The sequence below is a fragment of the Trichomycterus rosablanca genome, chromosome 1, assembly GCF_030014385.1.
Source record: "Trichomycterus rosablanca isolate fTriRos1 chromosome 1, fTriRos1.hap1, whole genome shotgun sequence".
NCBI classification, from domain to species: domain Eukaryota; kingdom Metazoa; phylum Chordata; class Actinopteri; order Siluriformes; family Trichomycteridae; genus Trichomycterus; species Trichomycterus rosablanca.
In genome coordinates, this window is record NC_085988.1 from 69,143,915 (window position 1) to 69,166,458 (window position 22,544).

The 22,544-nt window shown below is 38.2% G+C and overlaps 1 protein-coding gene across 1 annotated transcript in view; it reads left to right on the forward strand.

Moving 5' to 3' along the window:
* The window catches only part of btbd11a (BTB (POZ) domain containing 11a), a 271,143-nt gene that overhangs the window by 228,342 nt on the left and 20,257 nt on the right, over window positions 1–22,544 (forward strand). The window contains exons 6-8 of the mRNA XM_063005972.1: window positions 8,670–8,759; window positions 15,663–15,764; window positions 17,522–17,615. Coding sequence (XP_062862042.1) covers window positions 8,670–8,759; window positions 15,663–15,764; window positions 17,522–17,615 — 286 coding nt within the window. The remainder of the gene's footprint in view (window positions 1–8,669; window positions 8,760–15,662; window positions 15,765–17,521; window positions 17,616–22,544) is intronic.

The window sequence follows — 22,544 nt, forward strand, 5'->3', positions numbered from 1 at the left end:
AAGAAAAAAGTGCCTCAAGCTGGAGGGTCAGCAAACTCAACTGTTCAATCAATGACCTCAGCAGGCACATGAAGTGGAGCGACATTCTCAGAGGGCACAGTAAGCGAGCAGCGCCCTCAGCATGCACAGGAAGCAGAGAAATATTATTAGGGGGTAGAGAAGATAAAGTGACGTTAGGGGGTAGAGGAGATGAAGTGACGGGTGGGGGGTAAAAGAGATGGCGTGACAGTAGGGGGTAAAGGAGATGCAGTGACGTTAGGGGTAGAGGAGATGCAGTGACGTTAGGGGTAGAGGAGATGGAGTGAAGGTAGGGGTAGAGAAGATGGAGTGACGTTATGGGGTTAAAGAGATGGAGTGACGTTAGGGGTAGAGGAGATGGAGTGAAGTTAGGGGTAGAGAAGATGGAGTGACGTTATGGGGTTAAGGAGATGGAGTGACGTTAGGGGTAGAGGAGATGGAGTGAAGTTAGGGGTAGAGAAGATGGAGTGATGTTATGGGGTTAAAGAGATGGAGTGACGTTAGGGGTAGAGGAGATGGAGTGAAGTTAGGGGTAGAGAAGATGGAGTGACGTTATAGGGTTGAAGAGATGGAGTGACGTTATGGGGTAGAGGAGATGAAGTGACGTTAGGGGGTAGAGGAGATGGAGTGACATAAGGGGGTAGAGGAGATGAAGTGACGTTAGGAGGTAGAGGAGATGGAGTGAAGTAAGGGGTAGAGAAGATGGAGTGACATTAGGGTGGTAAAGGAGATAGAATGGCGTTATGGAGTAGAGGAGATGCAGTGACATAAGGGGGTGGAGGAGATGAAGTGATGTTAGGGGGTAGAGGAGATGGAGTAAAGTAAGGGGTAGAGGAAATAGAGTGAAGTTAGAGGGTACAGAAGATGGCATCATGTAAGGGGGGTAGAGGAGATGGAGTGACGTTATGGGGTAGAGGAGATGGAGTGAAGTTTGGGGGTACAGAAGATGGCATGACGTAAGGGGGTAGAAGAGATGGAGTGACGTTGGGGGTAGAGAAAAACTGAGTGATTTTAGGGGTAGAGAAGAATGGAGTGATGTTAAGGGTAGAGGAGATGGAGTGACGTTATGGGGTAGAGGAGATGGAGTGAAGTTAGAGGGTACAGAAGATGGCATGACGTAAGGGGGGTAGAGGAGATGGAGTGACGTTATGGGGTAGAGGAGATGGAGTGAAATTTGGGGGTTGAAGAGATGCAGTGACGTTAGGGGGTGGGGGAGATGGAGTGACGTTAGGGGTAGAGGAGATGGAGTGACGTTAGGGGTAGAGGAGATGGAGTGACATTAGGGGTAGAGGAGATGGAGTGAAGTTTGGGGGTTGAAGAGATGCAGTGACGTTAGGGGGTGGGGGAGATGGAGTGACGTTAGGGGTAGAGGAGATGGAGTGAAGTTTGGGGGTTGAAGAGATGCAGTGACGTTAGGGGGTGGGGGAGATGGAGTGACGTTAGGGGTAGAGGAGATGGAGTGACGTTAGGGGTAGAGGAGATGGAGTGAAGTTTGGGGGTTGAAGAGATGCAGTGACGTTAGGGGGTGGGGGAGATGGAGTGACGTTAGGGGTAGAGGAGATGGAGTGACGTTAGGGGTAGAGGAGATGGAGTGAAGTTTGGGGGTTGAAGAGATGCAGTGACGTTAGGGGGTGGGGGAGATGGAGTGACGTTATGGAGTAAAGGAGATGCAGTGACAAGGGGGTAGAGGAGATAGAATGGCGTTATGGAGTAGAGGAGATGGAGTGACGTTATGGGGTAGAGGAGATGGAGTGAAGTTTGGGGGTTGAAGAGATGCAGTGACGTTAGGGGGTAGAGGAGATAGAATGGCGTTATGGAGTAGAGGAGATGGAGTGACGTTATGGGGTAGAGGAGATGGAGTGAAGTTTGGGGGTTGAAGAGATGCAGTGACGTTAGGGGGTGGGGGAGATGGAGTGACGTTAGGGGTAGAGGAGATGGAGTGACATTAGGGGGTGGGGGAGATGGAGTGACGTTGGGGTAGAGGAGATGGAGTGACGTTAGGGGTAGAGGAGATGGAGTGACGTTAGAGGTAGAGGAGATGAAGTGACGTTAGAGGTAGAGAAGATGGCGTGATGTCCTCTGTGGACACAGCAAGTGGAGTGACATTCTCAGTGGGCACAGGAAGCCATCATGAATACCAATGTTATAATAATCATTACTTAGTGTGATTATAATCAGACTGATCATATCTATTTCACCTCTTCATTAAACAATGATGATTAAATACGTGTTTGGTGTAAATGATTAAATGATTAATTGTGTAAACAATGATTAATGAATAATAGTTTGTATAAATGATGCTAGTATGAGGGAGGTCAAATGCAAATCATCCTTGATTTATTCACACCCTTGGTATTTGTTATTGATTCATCAGCATGTGTGCTCCAGTCATTTGTCATTTTTGTGACGTACTACAGGTTCATTAATCAGACACCTGAAAGTACATTCCAGTTAGGGCCACTGAGTTTTAGATGACTTCAGTAAAGAACTGTTTATTTTATATTAATGTTACCACGTTGCAAAGTACTACACGACTTTCAGGTTGTTCAGATAACTGTACAGTTCACACTACACAACTTGATCTCTTGTAAATGAGAATCTTTTAAGTCTTTAACTTCACACTACACGAGTAATCAGCGATAGGGGGTACTTTTTACTTTTTTATGTTCAAAATGACCATATTCGATATATCGAGTATGCCTAGGATACACAAGGTTACCATTTGAGACCATTGAAAACAGCACAAAAGCACTGCGCAGAGCGGGTGGGCGCGTGCACGCACACACATGCAAACTGAATCGCTGAGTCAACAAGTCAGAAACAACTCTTTTCAAACAAATTATTCGAAATGTGGAATCGAATCAGGGAGCTGTTCTATTATCTATGGTAAAGATTCATTTGTTTTGCGTAAACAACTCTATGAATCAGTTCATTTGTTAAAGAGATTCAGATGTATAAACCAATCAGAGCTCCCGAATTTAGATTTTGGGCGGAATTTCAATCTCTCTTTTCATTGGTTGTTGTATAAGTGACAGTTTAGTAAACGAATTACCAGTTTCAGCTTTTAACCAGGAAAGCCGAGAGAATAAATGATCTAAAACAGTTTACATTAGTTATGTGGTCAAACACAGTTGAAAATGGATTTATATATTCTGGAAATATTCTGGAAACATACAAGACGGCCTCCAAGAAGACAAAAAGTAGATTATATCCCTAGTGAAACAACACACGGATATAGATTTGGTCTGCTCAGGTAAGCAGCGGTTATGATTTTATGCTGCTGTGAGGTTGATCAGGGTCGTGGTGCTGCTGTTTACCATGCGCTTTTATTTTGCAATGATAGCAAAGCATTATTAAATATTAAACATTTTTGGAATTTTTTTATGCTCATTTATTTGAAGTAAATTGGACAGCATAAATGTTATAGTAAGATTCTGCTGGTTTGTTTAATATTGTCAGTATGAATACAAATACAGCCTGTAATAATACAAAATATAAACACTGTAATTCTGTCAGAATTTACCAGAACTACAGTATTTTGTGTATTTAAGATAACTTAAAATAAGCTAAAATACGGGCAGTGGCCTGCCATTGTACTTTAAGTTTACATTATATTGTATCGTATATCGCCACTTCTCAAAAGCATATTGAGATATCACACAGCCCTACTACACGATCACAAGGAGGAATCTCAAACGAGTCTGTCTGGTCTCCCAAACTACGTTTTGTCACGAAAACACACACAAGAAGTGACAAGGGGTTTAGTGATACCATGTCCAAAAATGTATGCCAGCAAGAAGCGAGTGATCAAAGTTGTTTGTGAGCTGATATGTAGCGTAACAGCAAGTAGGAAAAAGAAAAGAATCTGTCTGAAGGAGTGGATTGGGCTACGTGGCCAGCAGGGATTGTGTGCTCTGCAGAAAGAGCTGGAAGTCAAATAAATATTTGTTTGCAATGCAAGATTAGTATTATGGTTTGACGTGGACGATAAGTCACAAATACTGTAAAACTTGTGTGTATGCCAATGCAATCTGCTATAAACTATACTGTGCCCAGGTTCTACATATTTACAACTCCTCCCCCCGGGTTTCCCTTCTTTATCTTGCGTTCACAACAATCACAACCTGATCGTAACACCTTTTACATTACATGATTTAGAGTCGCCGACAGGTCCAGATATTTAGCATGCTAGATATTTTTCTTGAGTATGCGAGCGATCGGCAAAACATTTTGCACATAGTGATTGAAAGCCGATTTCGAGCCCCAAGCGAACACCGATTTGCCTCCGAGCTCCGAGCACATCTAGCGGCGACCGATTGGCGAGCGAAAATCAGGGTAAAAATCGTGTAGTGTGAACTAGGCATTAGCAGCAGTAAATGTTTTAGCTACTGTGTAATACTGTATGATTTTTTAAAAATTTATTCTTATAATTGAGTAGTGAAAGGTAGTGACTGTAGCAGTAGTAAAATGGCATGGTTGCATAGCAGGTAGTGGTGTGCAGCCTCAGAGTGTGGAATTTGATCCTCATCTCTGTTGAGGGAGGATTTTATTTGAGTCTGGGTGGAATTATTCTGTTTTCAGTTCTATTTAGCTCGGACAAATTGATGTTGCATCAGGAATCTCTGCTCTGACATCTTCTTATCTATTTTTATTTTGTGCTCCCTATCCTACACTTTTCTATCTTTAGAATCAAGCAGCAAAGCACCATTCTTAGCACCTAAAGACAAGTTTAAATACATTTTTGTGAGACTATATATCAAACTTTGAAACAAACTCTGTTTTTAAGAGACAGTTTAATATATCTGGGGTTCCTCTCTCTCACCGTTAACATCCTGTTACTTCATCTGTCACATAAAACACCCTAAACATTATGTGAAGTATTGGGCTGTTTTTTTTTCTCTTTTTCTCCATTTTTTCCTCCCAATTTTCTCCCCTAATCTAGTTGTATCCAATTACCCTGATTGCGTTACACTTCACCTCTACCGATACAACCCTCCACTGCTGACTGAAGAGCTTCGCAACTGGCACACGCCTCCTCCGACACGTGTGCAGTACTGACTTCATCTTTTCGCCTGCACGAGGTGAGTTCATATGCGGATCAGCCTTGTGCACGGAGAGTCACACCCTGATCAGCATTATTCCCCAACTCTGCGCAGGCGCCATCAATCAGCCAGCAGAGGTCGTAATTGCACCAGTTATGAGGAACCCTGGCCCGGCTTGTCCCATCTTGTGAACAACAGCCAATCGTTGTTCATGTAGCTGTCAGCCCAGCTGGATGGCAGAGCTGAGATTTGATACGATGTATTCAAAATCCCAGCTCTGGTGTGCTAGCATATTTTACTGCTGCACCACCTGAGCAGCCAAAAGTTTTGGGCTGTTTTAATGTTTTTTTTTTTTTTTTTTTTCGTTTTTCTCCCCCTTTAGCGCATCCCATTGTTAAATTTTGCATCGTGCTTCCTCTCTGTCTATGCCGAACCCCGCCCTGACCGAGGAGATCGAAGCTAACCCATATCCCCTCCGAAACATGAGCAGCAGCCAGATACATTCTTGCCACCCACACATCGATGAGTTTGGCGCCACCTAGCGTTGCATGCGGAGAGACACACCCTAAGGGCACCCCTCCTCATCTCTTGTGCAGGCGCCTCGAATCAGCTGGCAGAGGTTGTAATCGCATTCTGACAGAGAGAGACCCACATCCGGTTCTTTGTCCCACCCCCCCCAACTGAGCAACTGGCCAATCGTTGCCCATACAGCCACTCAGCTTCAAACCGGTGAAGCAGAGCTGGATTCGATACTACATACTCAGAATCCAGTCCTGGTTGCAGCGTGTCTTTTTACCACTGCGCCACCCGAGCGGCTGTTTTAATGTTTTTACAACAATATCATAATAATAAGGCTTTATTTTTTTGGTTAAATTGCTTTGTTGGTTAAATCACACTGGTTGGTATGGCAGTAGCTCTGGTAAATCATACAGTATCACAGTTTAAGGCTGTGCTATTTGTTTATTTTGGTAAAAGAGTAAATACGGGTCATTAAATAAATATTTTTATTTATTAATGTATGCCTTTAACATCACTTATCACTGTTTCATTGTAGGGCATTATACACTCACAAATTCACACTCACACCATCAGTCAGTAATCCACTTACAAGCATGTATTAGGAAGGTGAAATGAAAACTACAGTACTCATAGGAAAACCACATGCAATATAACACACTGATAGTAACTGGTGCACAGGTTCAAACCCTGTCCAAACACCAGAGCTGTGTAAGGTCTTTTTGCACCATATTCTTTTCCAAGCTCAATGTTTTTGTTATTTGTTTATTTATTTTAAAACAGCTGGATGAGGTAGTCTTGTACACTTCGGAGAAACATGTATTTAGCCACTTTTTTTTTCAATATATTATACTGTATATAAAACCTAAAAGCCACAAATTACATCGTGCAGCAATTGCTCTCTTCTCTGTTACCCACTTAGCACAAATCAGCACACACTTATACAATATAAACTTCTCCTGTGGCCACATCCTGTGGAAATGGAAGTATCATAGTATAGAGCTTTTTCTCTGCAAACAGTACAAGGACATCCAGGTACATCATACATCAACGAACAAATCCTGACTGGAATAATGTGTTACAGAAGGATTTAATATCATCGATTAACAAAAGCATGTAGAGAAGATAAACAATGCAACAATACACTAACTTTAAACGTACAGCCAAAATAAAAAAGGTGAAGTTGACTGCACAACTAAGCCATCTTAGTGAATAGAATTCTATAAAACATATATGGAGTGTTCACAAATTTCATATTCATTAGAGACCTTTTTACAACTGTCATGGAAAAATGTGGTGAGAATGCAAAAGAAGTCAAACAGTACCAACAGACTGGACTGATGAAGATTTATTTAAACACAATTGTGGGTTCTTACAGCAGTATACACTGATCAGCCATAACATTAAAACCACCTCCTTGTTTCTACACTCACTGTACATTTTATCAGCTCCACTTATCATTTAGGAGCACTTTGTAGTTCTACAATTACTGACTGCAGTCCATCTGTTTCTCTGCATGCTTTGTTAGCCCCCTTTCATGCTGTTCTTCAATGGTCAGGACCCCCACAGGTCTTGGGTGATGGATCATTCTCAGCACTGCAGTGACAGTGACATGTTGGTGGTGTGTTAGTGTGTGTTGTGCTGCTGGATCAGACACAGCAGCGCTGCTGGAGTTTTTAAATACCGTGTCCACTCACTGTCCACTCTATTAGACACTCCTACCTAGTTGGTCCACCTTGTAGATGTAAAGTCAGAGACGATCACTCATCTATTGCTGCTGTTTGAGTTGGTCATCTTTGAGATCTTCATCAGTGGTCACAGGACGCTGCCCACGGGGTGCTGTTGGCTGGATATTTTTTTTGTTGGTGGACTATTCTCAGTCCAGCAGGGATGGTGAGGTGTTTAAAAACTCCAGCAGCGCTGCTGTGTCTTATCCACTCATACTAGCACAACACACACTAACACACCACCACCATGTCAGTGTCACTGCAGAGCTGAGAATGATCCACCACCCAAATAATACCTACTCTGTAGTGGTCCTGTGGGGGTCCTGACCATTGAAGAACAGCATGAAAGGGAAAAAGCATGCAAAGAAACAGATGGACTCCAGTCAGTAGTTGTAGAACTACAAAGTGCTTCTATATGGTAAGTGGAGCTGATAAAATGGACAGTGAATGTAGAAACAAGGAGGTGGTTTTAATGTTATGGCTGATCAGTGTATAAGCTGAAGAACAAAGAACAGAACTGTGGGCCTCTCTTTATACTGCTCTAGTCATGTCACAGTTTTAGCACTTCCTCTAAAGTTTGGGTGTAAGCCTTTGGAACCTTCGTTTTGTGGTAACTGTTGTTCCTTATCTGCTTACAACATCTTGCTTCAGCTTAACAACAGACATGTTGCTTATCTCTGTACTTTTCACTCCCAGGCTCAAGCAACATCATGACTGGACTTTAATGCACAAATGCATAATACTAATATTTAGATTATGCTAGGCACAAAATCTAATCTTTCCATACCACAACCTTATAAAAGTATTACTAGTATTAGTAGATTACACAGTACATTTTAAAACTATTACTATTGTTTTTTCAGATTAACTAATTACTGTAATCCAGAAAGTCTTTCAGTCAACTTAAATGTTTTAAAAATAAATTAGAAGAACTACTAGTAATACTGTAAATACCAATATTATTATAATCAGTAATTTTTGTGCTTTTATTCAGACGTTCCAGATTTATTTAACCCCCTCATTTCACAATGATGATTAAGCTTTAAAAGTTTATCTTATTGTGGGATTTTGTAATGATTCAGTTTTATTTTGTCTCATTGTTACAAACTTTCTTTCTTTCTTTCTTTCTTTCTTTCTTTCTTTCTTTCTTTCTTTCTTTCTTTCTTTCTTTCTTTCTTTCTTTCTTTCTTTCTTTCTTTCTTTCTTTCTTTCTTTCTTTCTTTCTTTCTTTCTTTTTCTTTCTTTCTTTCTTTTTCTTTCTTTCTTTCTTTCTTTCTTTCTTTCTTTCTTTCTTTCTTTCTTTCTTTCAGCTTAGTCCCTGAGTACTTAACATAACTGTGCAATATGTATATTGATGTGTTTGCAGGGGATGACTCCACTCATGTACGCCTGTGTTCGTGGTGATGAGGCCATGGTACAGATGCTGCTGGACGCTGGAGCTGATATCAATAGTGAGGTCAGTGCTTTTTTGTTGATTATACATGTGACGTGATTGTAAAGCCTGTCTTGTTTAAATTGTTGGTAACACTTTACTTGACTCATCTGTCATGACAATTAATTGAGCATTTTTTAAACCCTGTCATGCCAGATGTCATATTCTGTCATGAGTTGTCATAACAGTTGATGTAAGCTATTATAACAGTGTCATGTGACTAATATCAGTAATAGTCATGCCAACTATTGAAATATGTAGTGTCATAACAGGTAATTAGCTTGTGACCAAAGCTGTTGTGACATCACACATGATGACGGAGAGAAGCGTAGTCCTCCATATGTGCTGTAAGACATGGCCAGCAGCCATAAACATGTTGCAGGAAGTGTAAGAATAATCAAAGGTTAAGATTAATTTAATACATTCAAATTACAATGCAATTAAAAAAAAAAAACACCCAATGTAACACTTTTATAATACCTGGCATCAACTGTTATTATGACTGATGTGCTAATGGCATATCAGTTGATTGAAGAAAGCTTTACAGTACCGTGTTACACAATAATTTTATGTATTTTCTTGTTCTTTCCTTTTCTGTCAGCATGAGTCAGTTGGTCAGTGAAGTGTGCAGTATATAAAGTGTGCCTACTTAAAAATTAATTATAGCTATGAAAAATAAATAACTTACAGATGGGTGAAAAAACTTTCCCAAAAAAGGCCACAAACTAGTTACAAAGTGGGGAGCAACCTGTGGTTTGAAAAAGGTCTCCAAGAAGCTCATAATCAGGTGTCCACAAACTTTTGGCCATATTGTGTACAGTTATAGAATAAACAGCTGCAAAAGTAAAAGCCTTAATTTGTCTCTGCAATTTTCTAATTTAAATATGACTATTTAAACAAATACATTACATTTTTACACAGCTCAACAAATCTCCTAATTTAACAGTAATAATAATGATATCAACAAGTGAACAATCACATTTCACAGAGTTGATATTGTTAAGTGTGAGAACTTAAATTAAATTTATTAAGTAAATAACCTATAATGCTAAAAATTGTCATTGTGGCTTTTATTGTGGTTTTTCTCTCACCCATTTGTTTCTGCAGTACTGTTGGATACAAATAATGTTTTAGCATCGCTTAAGAATGCTCATTACTTACTTGCTCTAATGGTTTCAAGTAGGCACACATGTCACAGTTTAATCAAATTTATGAAGTGTATTATTTACATTTTATGTAAATTAGACTAATTGGACTTAACTGGAATAAAAGACATCTTGTAATATAATAAACTTCATGGATTTGACTGTTTTGTGATCTGTTGTGTCTTCCTGTGGAGAAAGTGTGAGTCCTAAACAAAATGCCAAGTGCTGTGGATTTTTATTTCTTTAAAGATTATTATTGAAAACACAAAGCTGACATAACAATGTCATACATATCATGTATATACTGTATATGTATCTACACTGATTCGCCATAACATTAAAACCACCTCCTTGTTTCTACACTTACTGTCCATTTTTTCAGCTCCATTTACCCCACTTAGCAAGCACTTTGTAGTTCTACAATTACTCTCCCTGGCTCTCCCAGGACCACTACAGAGTAGGTATTATTTGGGTGTTGGATCATTCTCAGCACTGTAGTGACACTGACATGGTGTTGGTGTGTTAGTGTGTGTTGTGCTCATATCATACATACATACAAACATACATACGTACATACACCATGTCATTGTCACTGCAGTGCTGAAAATGATCCACCACCTAAATAATACCTGCTCTGTGGGGGTCCTGACCATTGAAGAACAGAGTAAAAGCAGGCTAAAAAAGTATGTAGAGAAACAGATGGACTACAGTCAGTAATTGTAGCACTTCGAAGGGCTTCTATATGGTAAGTGGAGCTGATAAAATGGACAGTGAGTGTAGAAACAATGAGGTGGTTTTAATGTTATGGCTGATCGGTGTATATATGTACAGTGTATCACAAAAGTGAGTACACCCCTCACATTTCTGCAGATATTTAAGTATATCTTTTCATGGGACAACACTGACAAAATGACACTTTGACACAATGAAAAGTAGTCTGTTTGCAGCTTATATAACAGTGTAAATTTATTCTTCCCTCAAAATAACTCAATATACAGCCATTAATGTCTAAACCACCGGCAACAAAAGTGAGTACACCCCTTAGTGAAAGTTCCTGAAGTGTCAATATTTTGTGTGGCCACCATTATTTCCCAGAACTGCCTTAACTCTCCTGGGCATGGAGTTTACCAGAGCTTCACAGGTTGCCACTGGAATGCTTTTCCACTCCTCCATGACGACATCACGGAGCTGGCGGATATTCGAGACTTTGCGCTCCTCCACCTTCCGCTTGAGGATGCCCCAAAGATGTTCTATTGGGTTTAGGTCTGGAGACATGCTTGGCCAGTCCATCACCTTTACCCTCAGCCTCTTCAATAAAGCAGTGGTCGTCTTAGAGGTGTGTTTGGGGTCATTATCATGCTGGAACACTGCCCTGCGACCCAGTTTCCGGAGGGAGGGGATCATGCTCTGCTTCAGTATTTCACAGTACATATTGGAGTTCATGTGTCCCTCAATGAAATGTAACTCCCCAACACCTGCTGCACTCATGCAGCCCCAGACCATGGCATTCCCACCACCATGCTTGACTGTAGGCATGACACACTTATCTTTGTACTCCTCACCTGATTGCCGCCACACATGCTTGAGACCATCTGAACTAAATAAATTAATCTTGGTCTCATCAGACCATAGGACATGGTTCCAGTAATCCATGTCCTTTGTTGACATGTCTTCAGCAAACTGTTTGCGGGCTTTTTTGTGTAGAGACTTCAGAAGAGGCTTCCTTCTGGGGTGACAGCCATGCAGACCAATTTGATGTAGTGTGCGGCGTATGGTCTGAGCACTGACAGGCTGACCCCCCACCTTTTCAATCTCTGCAGCAATGCTGACAGCACTCCTGCGCCTATCTTTCAAAGACAGCAGTTGGATGTGACGCTGAGCACGTGCACTCAGCTTCTTTGGACGACCAACGCGAGGTCTGTTCTGAGTGGACCCTGCTCTTTTAAAACGCTGGATGATCTTGGCCACTGTGCTGCAGCTCAGTTTCAGGGTGTTGGCAATCTTCTTGTAGCCTTGGCCATCTTCATGTAGCACAACAATTCATCTTTTAAGATCCTCAGAGAGTTCTTTGCCATGAGGTGCCATGTTGGAACTTTCAGTGACCAGTATGAGAGAGTGTGAGAGCTGTACTACTAAATTGAACACACCTGCTCCCTATGCACACCTGAGACCTAGTAACACTAACAAATCACATGACATTTTGGAGGGAAAATGACAAGCAGTGCTCAATTTGGACATTTAGGGGTGTAGTCTCTTAGGGGTGTACTCACTTTTGTTGCCGGTGGTTTAGACATTAATGGCTGTATATTGAGTTATTTTGAGGGAAGAATAAATTTACACTGTTATATAAGCTGCACACAGACTACTTTTCATTGTGTCAAAGTGTCATTTTGTCAGTGTTGTCCCATGAAAAGATATACTTAAATATCTGCAGAAATGTGAGGGGTGTACTCACTTTTGTGATACACTGTATGTGTATATGTTATCAGCAGAAATTGTCACGGTAGCACAATTATGCTGGTCAGCCTTAACATTAAAAGTCATTTCTTTTGACCTTAATTTGGGTTTAAAAGAATTAATAAAGGATAAATTCTTGTCTTTCACAAAGTATTCCAGTGGGGGTTTATACTTGGATTCTAAGTTCATACCAACAGGGTTTATTTTTAGGATTCTAATATACAGCATTAAATCTGTTCCTGTGCTGTGAGTTTCCTTAATGACTGCCTACTCCTGTAAGAGTAAACATTTTTCACTCCAGCTACTTTTTGTAGGGCCTATTGGTTTCTGACACAGTATTATCTTACATTTACCACAAAAGGACAAAAACAATAACAATAATGAACATACTACTGAAAATAAACTGTCATGATAATTCATTATGTTATTTACAAAGTACTTTACAAATCTATTGCAAGCAAATAAGCATCTATTGTAGCAAAAAGACCTACTGGACTTGTATTATGAATAAAAGTTATTGCCCCTAACTTCATTAGTGGTTCTGCTACCAAATGATTTTAAAAATTCACATCACCTTGAAAGATATCTGGCCCACAGTTTTTTTCATAATATCTTTCATTTAGCTGCAGGGTTTTCAAACATGAACTGCAAATATAAGTTTCTAAAATAGCATCTCAATGAGGCTCACTTGAAGATTTTGACCAAGCCAGTAGAAAAACCTTAACCTTAATTTTTAATGCATTTACAGATAGACCTGTTCTTGTTATTGTTGTTATTATTTTGGCACACTACCAAATGCTGTGGCGCAGCATTGTGAAATACTGTGGGAACTTTACACCAGATGCAGCAAGACATATTTCTTTAAAAAAGTTAGAATTTTAACACATCAGTCCACAGAACATCTTTAAAGAGGCATGAGGTCTTATGCAGGTCTAGGGTACATGTTTGTTTGTGTAGCAGTGGCTTTTGCTTTGCAACACTCATATGACATTTCTCCTCGGTTACTTTCTAATGGTGGAACTAAGGTGCTCCTGTAGGAACTTTCTCTTGCAGAATTTATTTTGTTTAAGTACAGTGGAAGCCTAATGGAGAAACTGTGTGTTACCAAATAAAAGGTTTGAGTTTAAATCCCAGTTCTTTAACCAAGTCTTTAATCCTCTAGGATCCAGGGGCTTCATAAATTGGCTGCCCCTGTACTCTGACCCCTCTGAATATGTGAATTAAGAATTAAATTGTACTGAACATGTGTATAAGTATATATGGCAAATAAATGCATCCCATCTGCCCCATATTATCCTTATCCTTTTTATCCTAAATGGATAGTGTGATAATTGTTGAGACCTTTTAGTCTAATTTACATTATTGGAGGAGCTCGAAGTAAAATTTAAATGAAACAGTTTAACCATATTATCAATTATGTTAGGTCAGTTAGATGAATAAGTAACTAATGGGGAAATTACTTTTTTTACACAGGGCCATTTTTCAAAGATTTAGATATTTTTCAATGATCAAAATATTATATAAACTATAGTTTGTGTATGTGTTTATTCAAATATCTGAAACATTAAAGTAAGAAAAAAGGGGGGAAATGATTTTACAGCACCATACTGTTTATCATCCTTATAATTAGGGCCCTACTAAATTTACGGGAAAATGTGCTTAATTTCACGAACCTTGTTTTTCAAAGAGAAGTGCCACATTTCACTGCAGTCATTAAATTATACTCATAAATTGAACGATAGAATCAATGGAAGCTGTGGTACACAGCCTACCTTAATTGCTCCATCTCAAAGACCAAAATACTTGTCCGTGTTTTGACACACACACCCACCCCCTTCGTCTTTAGAGTTTGCTGAGTATATAAAATAAGAAATAAGTTGTACATAGACAAACATTTAGAAGCAAACTTTACTGGCTTGTTCTTTTAACCCTTTGATGCACAACCTGGGTCAAAAGTGACCCAACTGAGTTTTTATTTTCTATATCTTTGCAATAAATTAATTTTCGTCATTCAAGCTTCCATTAATTTTTCAATTAACTTGTTTTTGATCATCACAAATCCTTATTTCAGTTTTATATTTTTTGCTTTTTTAATAAAAATCATTTTTGTGTCACTACCCTCCTAATGCACAACATGGGTCAAAAATGACCCTTATGTATTTACTATGGAATTTGACAGAAACTACTGACATTTGTAAGTGTTTGTAGTCAAAAACATATTTACTGGCTCTTGAATCTTGAATATGTCCAATACTATTTGCTTGCTAGCTGTTTACATATTCTAGTATAGATAGCTTTTATTAGCTAAGACAGCAAATACATGAATAACTGACAAATGTGCATATGAAAATATTCTTGAATGGATGAATATGGGTCATTTTTGACCCATGTTGTGCATTAGAAGGGGTTTGCTTAGCTTGTGCATCAAAGGGTTAAGCACAGACTACAGAGAGATGATCACATGTGTAGAGAAGCACACTTTATGGAATCCCCAAAGGGACAAAATGCACTCAATACATAAACACATACATCAAACATCGTCAGCACATTTCACTAACTTAATTACTGTAAGATTGCTAGGACCGCCTCATATTGCATAATGCAGCTCATATGAGAATGAAAAATGTTAAATTACTAAACACAAACCTTAAATTTTGAATTTTATAGCAAATTGCATATTTCATGGGCAACGGCTCTATTTACAGTTTGTGACGTGATTTTCACAGTGGTGAATTAAGTAGGGCCTTACTCATTATGCATCTAGAATGGACATATACATTGACATGTATATACTTTAAGCATGCATATGCACATTGCTAAAAGGTCAAATCTGTTTAGTGTTTGCTAAAAGCTTCCTACTTTAACAAAACGTTATATCCATGAATATTTCTGCCTGTTAGTGAAGCTCGCTCAGAAAAGGACAACATTTAAGCCTGACAAATCAATTTGCAGCTTTTGGCACTTTGCTTATGAGTCACTGCTTACGTGATGCTCCAGTGTTGGTGCTCCATGCCAGCAGTCTTTTGCAGTTTATCCATCACTTTTAAAATTCCCAGAACGCAGCATTTGGACAGTATGATACCTCAATTATATCCATGTTTCGGACTGAGATATGTAAAAAGAATAAAAAACAAAATAAAATCGTTTTTATTTAAAAACTAAGGTTTATACAGGGGCAGATAGGAAAGAAGCTCCAACTTTCCACAATAACACTCAAACGCTCCACTCACACTAATTTCCTTGCTTCTCTTTTTCTTCCTCGTCCGAATGAAGTTTAATGGCTAAACTTATTCTCTCCCTGAACCTCCCCTGTATGACTTCCCAGGTGCCCAGCTCAGTACACAGATACCCCTCAATTTATCCAGACACCAGGCAGGCGACTTCACTCACTTTCGCCGTGTTGCACGGACACGTCCCTGTCGTGCAGGTAGTGACGATGTAAATAATGAATGCCTTCCATCTGTGCACCCTTTCAGTCATTATTATGGTCCAATTTGGAAATAATGGCAAGCCGTACCCCGGTTATACTGATGTGGACTAGTTGTTCTTATCCAAGCTGGATTTAATGAGCCATTTTACAATGTACAGTCACAAAACGATGAGATTAAATTTTTATTATGCAGGCCAGAGCAAAACAATTTAAAAAGGTTTCTGTGTACCAGATCAGACAAAGGAGCTCTGACTTTAAATTAATTATCATGTTCCCGAAGTTTCAAATCTGCAGGCAGATAAAATTGCCCTCACTAACTCAGAACATTTTATTTCTCCCACATTGGACATGCATAACAGGAAAGGTTTTCCTCTATACACAATGCCCTAACAATTATGAGTCCTCTTAAGCTGGCCAAGTGGGTAAGTAACGAATTAGAATGTACACTCCTGGCCAAACAAAAAAAGAAGCCAGAATATATTTTTGGAAAATGTTGAACATTTAAATCTTTTTTCAAAAATTTGTCTTCATGTATAAGATTATTTAAATGAATTTCCTTGTATCCAGTTTCCCCACCTAATGGCAACCAGTACACAAACGTACAGCATTTGGCAGACACTTTTATCCAAAGCTACTTACAGTAGTTAAAAAACACCCTGCACGCAGTTTAAGGTGGCAGCAGTGGCAAATTACAGCATTAAGATAATGATGAGCAAATGAGTGGCACAGGTACGAAGTGCACATTTCATATTTGTCCTTTTTTGTCCTCTACATATTCCAAGAATGCAATATAGTTATTATATTGTCATTATTGTCTTATTAATTTCTTGAATTGGCCCCACTTATAACAAGCCTGTAATTATCATAAATGTAGGGCGGCACAATGCCTCAGTGGGTAGCACTGTAGCCTCACAGCAGGAAGGTCCTGGGTTTCATTCCCAGGTGGAGCGGTCCAAGTTCTTTCTGTGTGGAGTTTGCATGTTCTCCCCTTGTCTGCGTGGGTTTCCTGCGGGAGCTCCGGTTTCCTCCCACAGTCCAAAGACATGCAAGTGAGGTGAATTGGAGATGACTGTGTAACCAGTAACTACCTGTCCTGTCATGAATGTAACCAAAGTGTGTAAAACTTGACGTTAAGATCCTAATAAAATAAGCAAGACATCATTTATACATACAAAAAGAAAATGACAAAAAGCAGTAACATTTTGTCATTTTCAAGATTATTAAAACTTTAGACTTTAGACTTCAGCTTTAGCTTTTAGAAAGAAAGATATTTTGCTTTGATAAATATTAATGATTTTACTTCTTTGTGCATTAAACAAACCTCCCGGAAATGAATAAAAAGTAGATTTTTATGGTTGCCAAAGCAAATAAAGGCATTAAAGCATACCTTGAATACCTCAGTTACTTTTATAATAAAGCCCTGCCATATTTCTTATTAAATGGCTACAAAAATAATACATCAGCACATTAAAGGCATGTCTAGAAGATACCTGGAGAACTAATTTGTCTTGTTAAATATTAAATAGGTTAGCTAAATGTTCTTCACTTGTTCTCTAAAGTTTTAATCCTTAGTTATGGGCTAAACTCTCCTGGACAGTAAAAGTGAACATCATTTAGAGAAGAAGTCAGTGGTTTTAACTTAAATGTATTCTAATATACATCCGAAGTGCACTTATATGGTATCAGCGTTTTAAAACATAGTAGTGAGTGTATTTGATAATGATGATATCTCTCGTATGCTCCAACCACCACAGCTGCTACTGGATGCTCGAGCCAACGTGGAGGGGGCACTGCAGGATGGTGCTGAGAACTATGCTGAAACGCCACTCCAGCTTGCCTCTGCCGCAGGTAGCACAGTACCTTCATGTCACATTTTACTTCCTTTATATTAGTATAAAGAAGTTCTTTTTCATAGTACGTTTTGATGTAGACATAATTCGTTACTATAGTAATAAACTGTAATAACCACGCTTAGGCACATAGTGTACGCTTAACTCTACTGTACAGTTATAAAAGCAGTCCTGATTTAGTCATAGGCCTGAGTCGTAGGACTGAGTCAGAAGCATATGGTGGGGGTGGTTATCAATATGGAGCCCCCCCCCCCCCCTTCTTTATTTGAGACACATTTGTTATCATGTTCTTTTAGACCTTACATTGAGAAAAGGAATACTCTAGAATGCATTTTTACACAGAAACGCATTCGGTTATAGTTACTGTGACTGAAGTTATTGTATTACGAATGTTTAAAAGTTTATCTTTACAGATGAACATGGATGCACCAACACAAAATGTAATATTTTCTCTTTGGAATAATAAGTTGGAGTAAAAATAATTGTATAACATTAAAGGAAGATTTGAAGGGTAAATTAGCTTGTGAAATACCTATCCAGGGTGCCCAGTAAAAAAAAATCTATTATTAAAAAGATTTATTGTGACTATTAAATAATGACATTCTTTAGATATTTGTTTATTTTCTTGCTATTAACATGCATTTTGTGGTTAAATATAGTTATTACAACAGCTTGTCAGAAAGTGGTGCTGCTTGTCAATAAAGAGCATATATAGTACAAATAAAAAAGTTTATACCATGAATCCTAAACACTCGAGACTAGAGAGCTTTGGGAACACTCAGTTGTATGGTATGTTGGTGGTGTGGTGGGTCACCTCACAGCAAGAAGGTCCGGAGTTTGATTCTTAAGTGAAGCAGTCTGGGCCCTTTCTGTGTGAAGTTTGCATGTTCTTTACATGTCTGTGAGGGTTTTCTCCTACAGTCCAAAGACACGTGAGTTTGGTGAAATTGAAGATACTGAACTGCCTGTGACGGTCTTTGACATTGAACGTGAAAAATATGAATCATTTGTGACCTGTAACTCCATGTTCTGTTATAAATGTAACCAAAGTGGAAAACATGACATAAAGATTCTTATAAACAAACAAGTGCAAACCTACAGGTTTGTCATAACAGCACTTAAAGATAAATAATTAAGTAAACATAGGCTATGGGCCCAATATAGTCAATATAGGACATATTACAGAACTTACAATCTTTCTAAACATTATTATTTTCCATTTCTTTTTCCATAGGTTGTGGAAATGTGACTGGGACACATTTCTGGGAAACTTGTGTTTTTGAATATTTTACACTTTTTTGTATTATTTTATACAAAACAGACAAAAAAAAAGCATAAAATAACATTTTAAAATTATGATCATGTGTTAGGTCCTGCCACAGCGGTACTATACTGTTCAAATAAGGACCTTAACAGTGCCCCTCCAAAAGCCTTATTTTATTTTATTTTATTTTATTTTATTTTATTTTATTTTATTTTATTTTATTTTATTTTATTGTATTGTTTTGTTTTGTTTTGTTTTGTTTTGTTTTCTTATCTTATCTTATCTTATCTTATCTTATTTTATTTTATTTTATTTTATTTTTTTATTTTATTTTTTTTTTTTATTTTTTTTATTTTATTCTATTTTATTTGATGTTATTTTATTTTATTTTATTTTATTTTTATTTTAAGCTATTTAGAAATTAACTTTCTCCTGCTCTTTGGATTGTTGAGTTGTTGCTTTATATTCTTCAGGATTTTCTTGTAGAGAGCAAAATTTATGGTTCTGTCAATAACCACAAGTTACTCAGGCAATACATCAGCAAGCATCCTTACATCATAATACTATCACCACCATGTTTGACTATTAGGATCATGTTCTTAGCCTTGTCTTTAATATAGTTTAAATTAGCTTTGTTTTTCTTCATTCTGATTTATCAGTCCACATTTTGCCAGATGTCAGTCAAGCCTTTGTGTCCTTCTCGGCAAGCAGTTTGTTTTACGTTGCAAACTTTTTCATGAAATATGTACAGGACAGACAAAATATACAAATGCAAGCTGAATTATTTTTAGAAACCCCTATGACGTATCTCCATGAATATCAATGAACCCAAAATACATTTATTTAGACATTGACTTTATGAAGTTAGGTGGCATTGTGTGATAAGGAAAATGTTTTTTAAACTTATTCATCTGAAAAAAATAATAGATGATTATACGTAAACATCCTCCTGCACTCTGTGAAAATGCACTAATGTTCTTGTTCTGAAGTGTTTGACACTAGGGTTGTTTGAGACTCATCACATCCAAAGCTCATCAAGCCTTATTCCTCACACCCCATTTGATGTACAACCGGTCAATTACGCCCAGCATTTTTCCCCACATTATTCTGTGGGAAGTACTTAAAACAATTCACTGTTTCACATTAAAAAAACAGTTAATGGGAGGTTGCAGGAACTTCTGCAGTAAAACCCAGGAACTGCCTGATCTGCACAAACCAGAGCAGTGTTAGCTGATGAAGAATCATTTTTGTTCTATCTGAACTACAACCTTTAAATGTATTGAACAGTAGTACATGATGCATACCAAACAGCCAAGTCTTAAAAGCATTTAAATAAAAAGTGTAATTCAGTGTCAGATTTAATTTGTGGGTACACAACTCATCCACATTGTATCGTAATAGATAGTGGTTTCCAAATGACTTTTAGCTCAATTAAATCTGCTGCCCAACACTAGTCCAAACTCATAGTCATTGGTTTTGTATTTCAGGCCCCCTTAAGTTGGGAACTATTAACAAGGACTTTAAATGAAAGCCTTTCCCACATGGGGTTCTTCCTGGAACTCTTTATGTCTCTGAAGTTAGAGCACAGGTTCTGCAATTAAGTCACGCTTTACCTTTTATCCAAAAGTTACCATGAACCTTTTTCCGGCCTATTTTTCCTTTCTAATGTTGATACTCCCACACTGGCCTCACATTTTGGACCCCAGATTGTAGTACATTAGTACAGTTACTGTGAGTGTCCAGGAGGATAAGAAATGCCTGAAGTAATTACTTGACGAGGGGTACTGTAACATCTCAACCTGCCATGCCCAGTCAGTCCAGCAGAAGGAGGTGCAAGATGATGCGAGTGTAGTTCTTTAAGAACTACATTTCACAGAAGTTCTTGCATCTTATTAGCATTATCTGTTTCAACTGAGCCGATGCCTTACTGTCATGATAACAGCCAGGTGTTTGTTTTGTGTACACACCCCTCTTGTCTCCGCCTCTTGTTTCTGATTCATCCCTGTGTAATCACCTCCTGTTCCCCATGTCTGTCTTGATTTGCATGAGTATATAAACCCCTGTATTTATAACCTCCTGGGTTGTTCAGTGAATGTTATGAATGTAAATCATTGTTTATGTTTATGTTTTTTTTAATGCTCATTCTGGCTCCTCTCATGGTGATTTATTGCTATGCTTTGTTTGTCCGTGCTAATGTTGTTACTGTCCATGCTTGTTATGTCTTAGTTCTGGTGTCTTTTTTGTCCTAGCTTAGCATTGTCATTGGCTTAATTATTAGCATCTGTGTCAGCATCCCTGTTTGCCTGAGTTAGTGGTAGAGTAGTTTAGTCTAGGAATCTGTTATATGTTTACAGTTAGATTAGCATTTAGCCTTTAGCATAGTGTTAGCTTAGCTTAGCCTCACTCCTGTTCTTGTCCTTAATACTGTGTTTTGTTCTTGTCTTGTCTTAATATTTTGTAAATAAACCTTTCTAGAATGTCTCTGTGAGGGTGCCCGTCCCTGTCCTTGTGCCCAGCGCTTTACTTACAATCACTTATGTGACCTATTAAGCATTTAAACAGTTTTCTTAAACAATCTCCAGTTGCTGTTTTGCAAAATGAAAGAGATAATTTTTCTGTAGAAAGGTTTTGGATTTGGATTGTGACTTCTTGGTGGACTGAGTAGCTGGCTAGGCAATTTAAAGGCATTAATTATTACTAATATTACATTATAATTATTATGAACTTAAATAAACTTTATAAAAACAGAATCCTGAGTAATACAAAGTTTGTATGAACATATTGTCAGAGGGTGGTGTCTACCTACTGGGCCAAATTGGGCATGACACCAATATGTTGTGAAGTATGGTTTTCTAAATTCTACTGTGGATGCTGTCTAGGTAGATATGTTTTAACCTAAATGACATGTACATGTATTATCAAGTTTATGTTGACTCACACCAGCAGTTGTGCTATGTTAGTTATGCTTTGGCTTTGTTGGGCATGTTGTAAGCCAATGTTGTTGTTGCTTGGAGGCTGCACTGACAGAAATGCTTATGGTCAAAAAATATCAAATAATACTAAATAATATTTACATACCACTTTTACTTTGATTTAAAAAATCCTTTTAATGCCTTACTATAAACAAGGAAATAATTTTTTTGTTCGTGTGCCAGCACGCAGCTAAATGGAAGCAAACGTTAGCAAAGCTTGCTGCTTATAGCTAGTCCACTGGTTTTGTTGTAGCCAATAACTGGAATCACTGAACTGCATTATTCCTAATTCACATAAATGTAATACAATCTTTTTGTATTTGGTAATGCTTGTCTTATTGTTTCTCTTTCATCTGCCACTGTCAGTTTAATCGTGACGTTTTTTACTTGCATCTGCACAGAACCCCTGTGGGAGCTCCGGTTTCCTCCCACAGTACAATAACATGCAAGTGAGGTGAATTGTAGATACAAATTGTCCATGACTGTGTTTGACATGATGAATCTTGTGTATCGAGTGAATAAAACCAAAGTGTGTAAAACATGATGTTAAAATCATAATAAATGTGATAGAAATTAATATAAGTAAGGGGCTTCTTATAAATCATATAATGTATTGTCACATATTTAGTAATCATTAAGTGTAAGATGTCTTTCACATATCCAGCAAGAAGACTGAGATCACAGAAAGAAC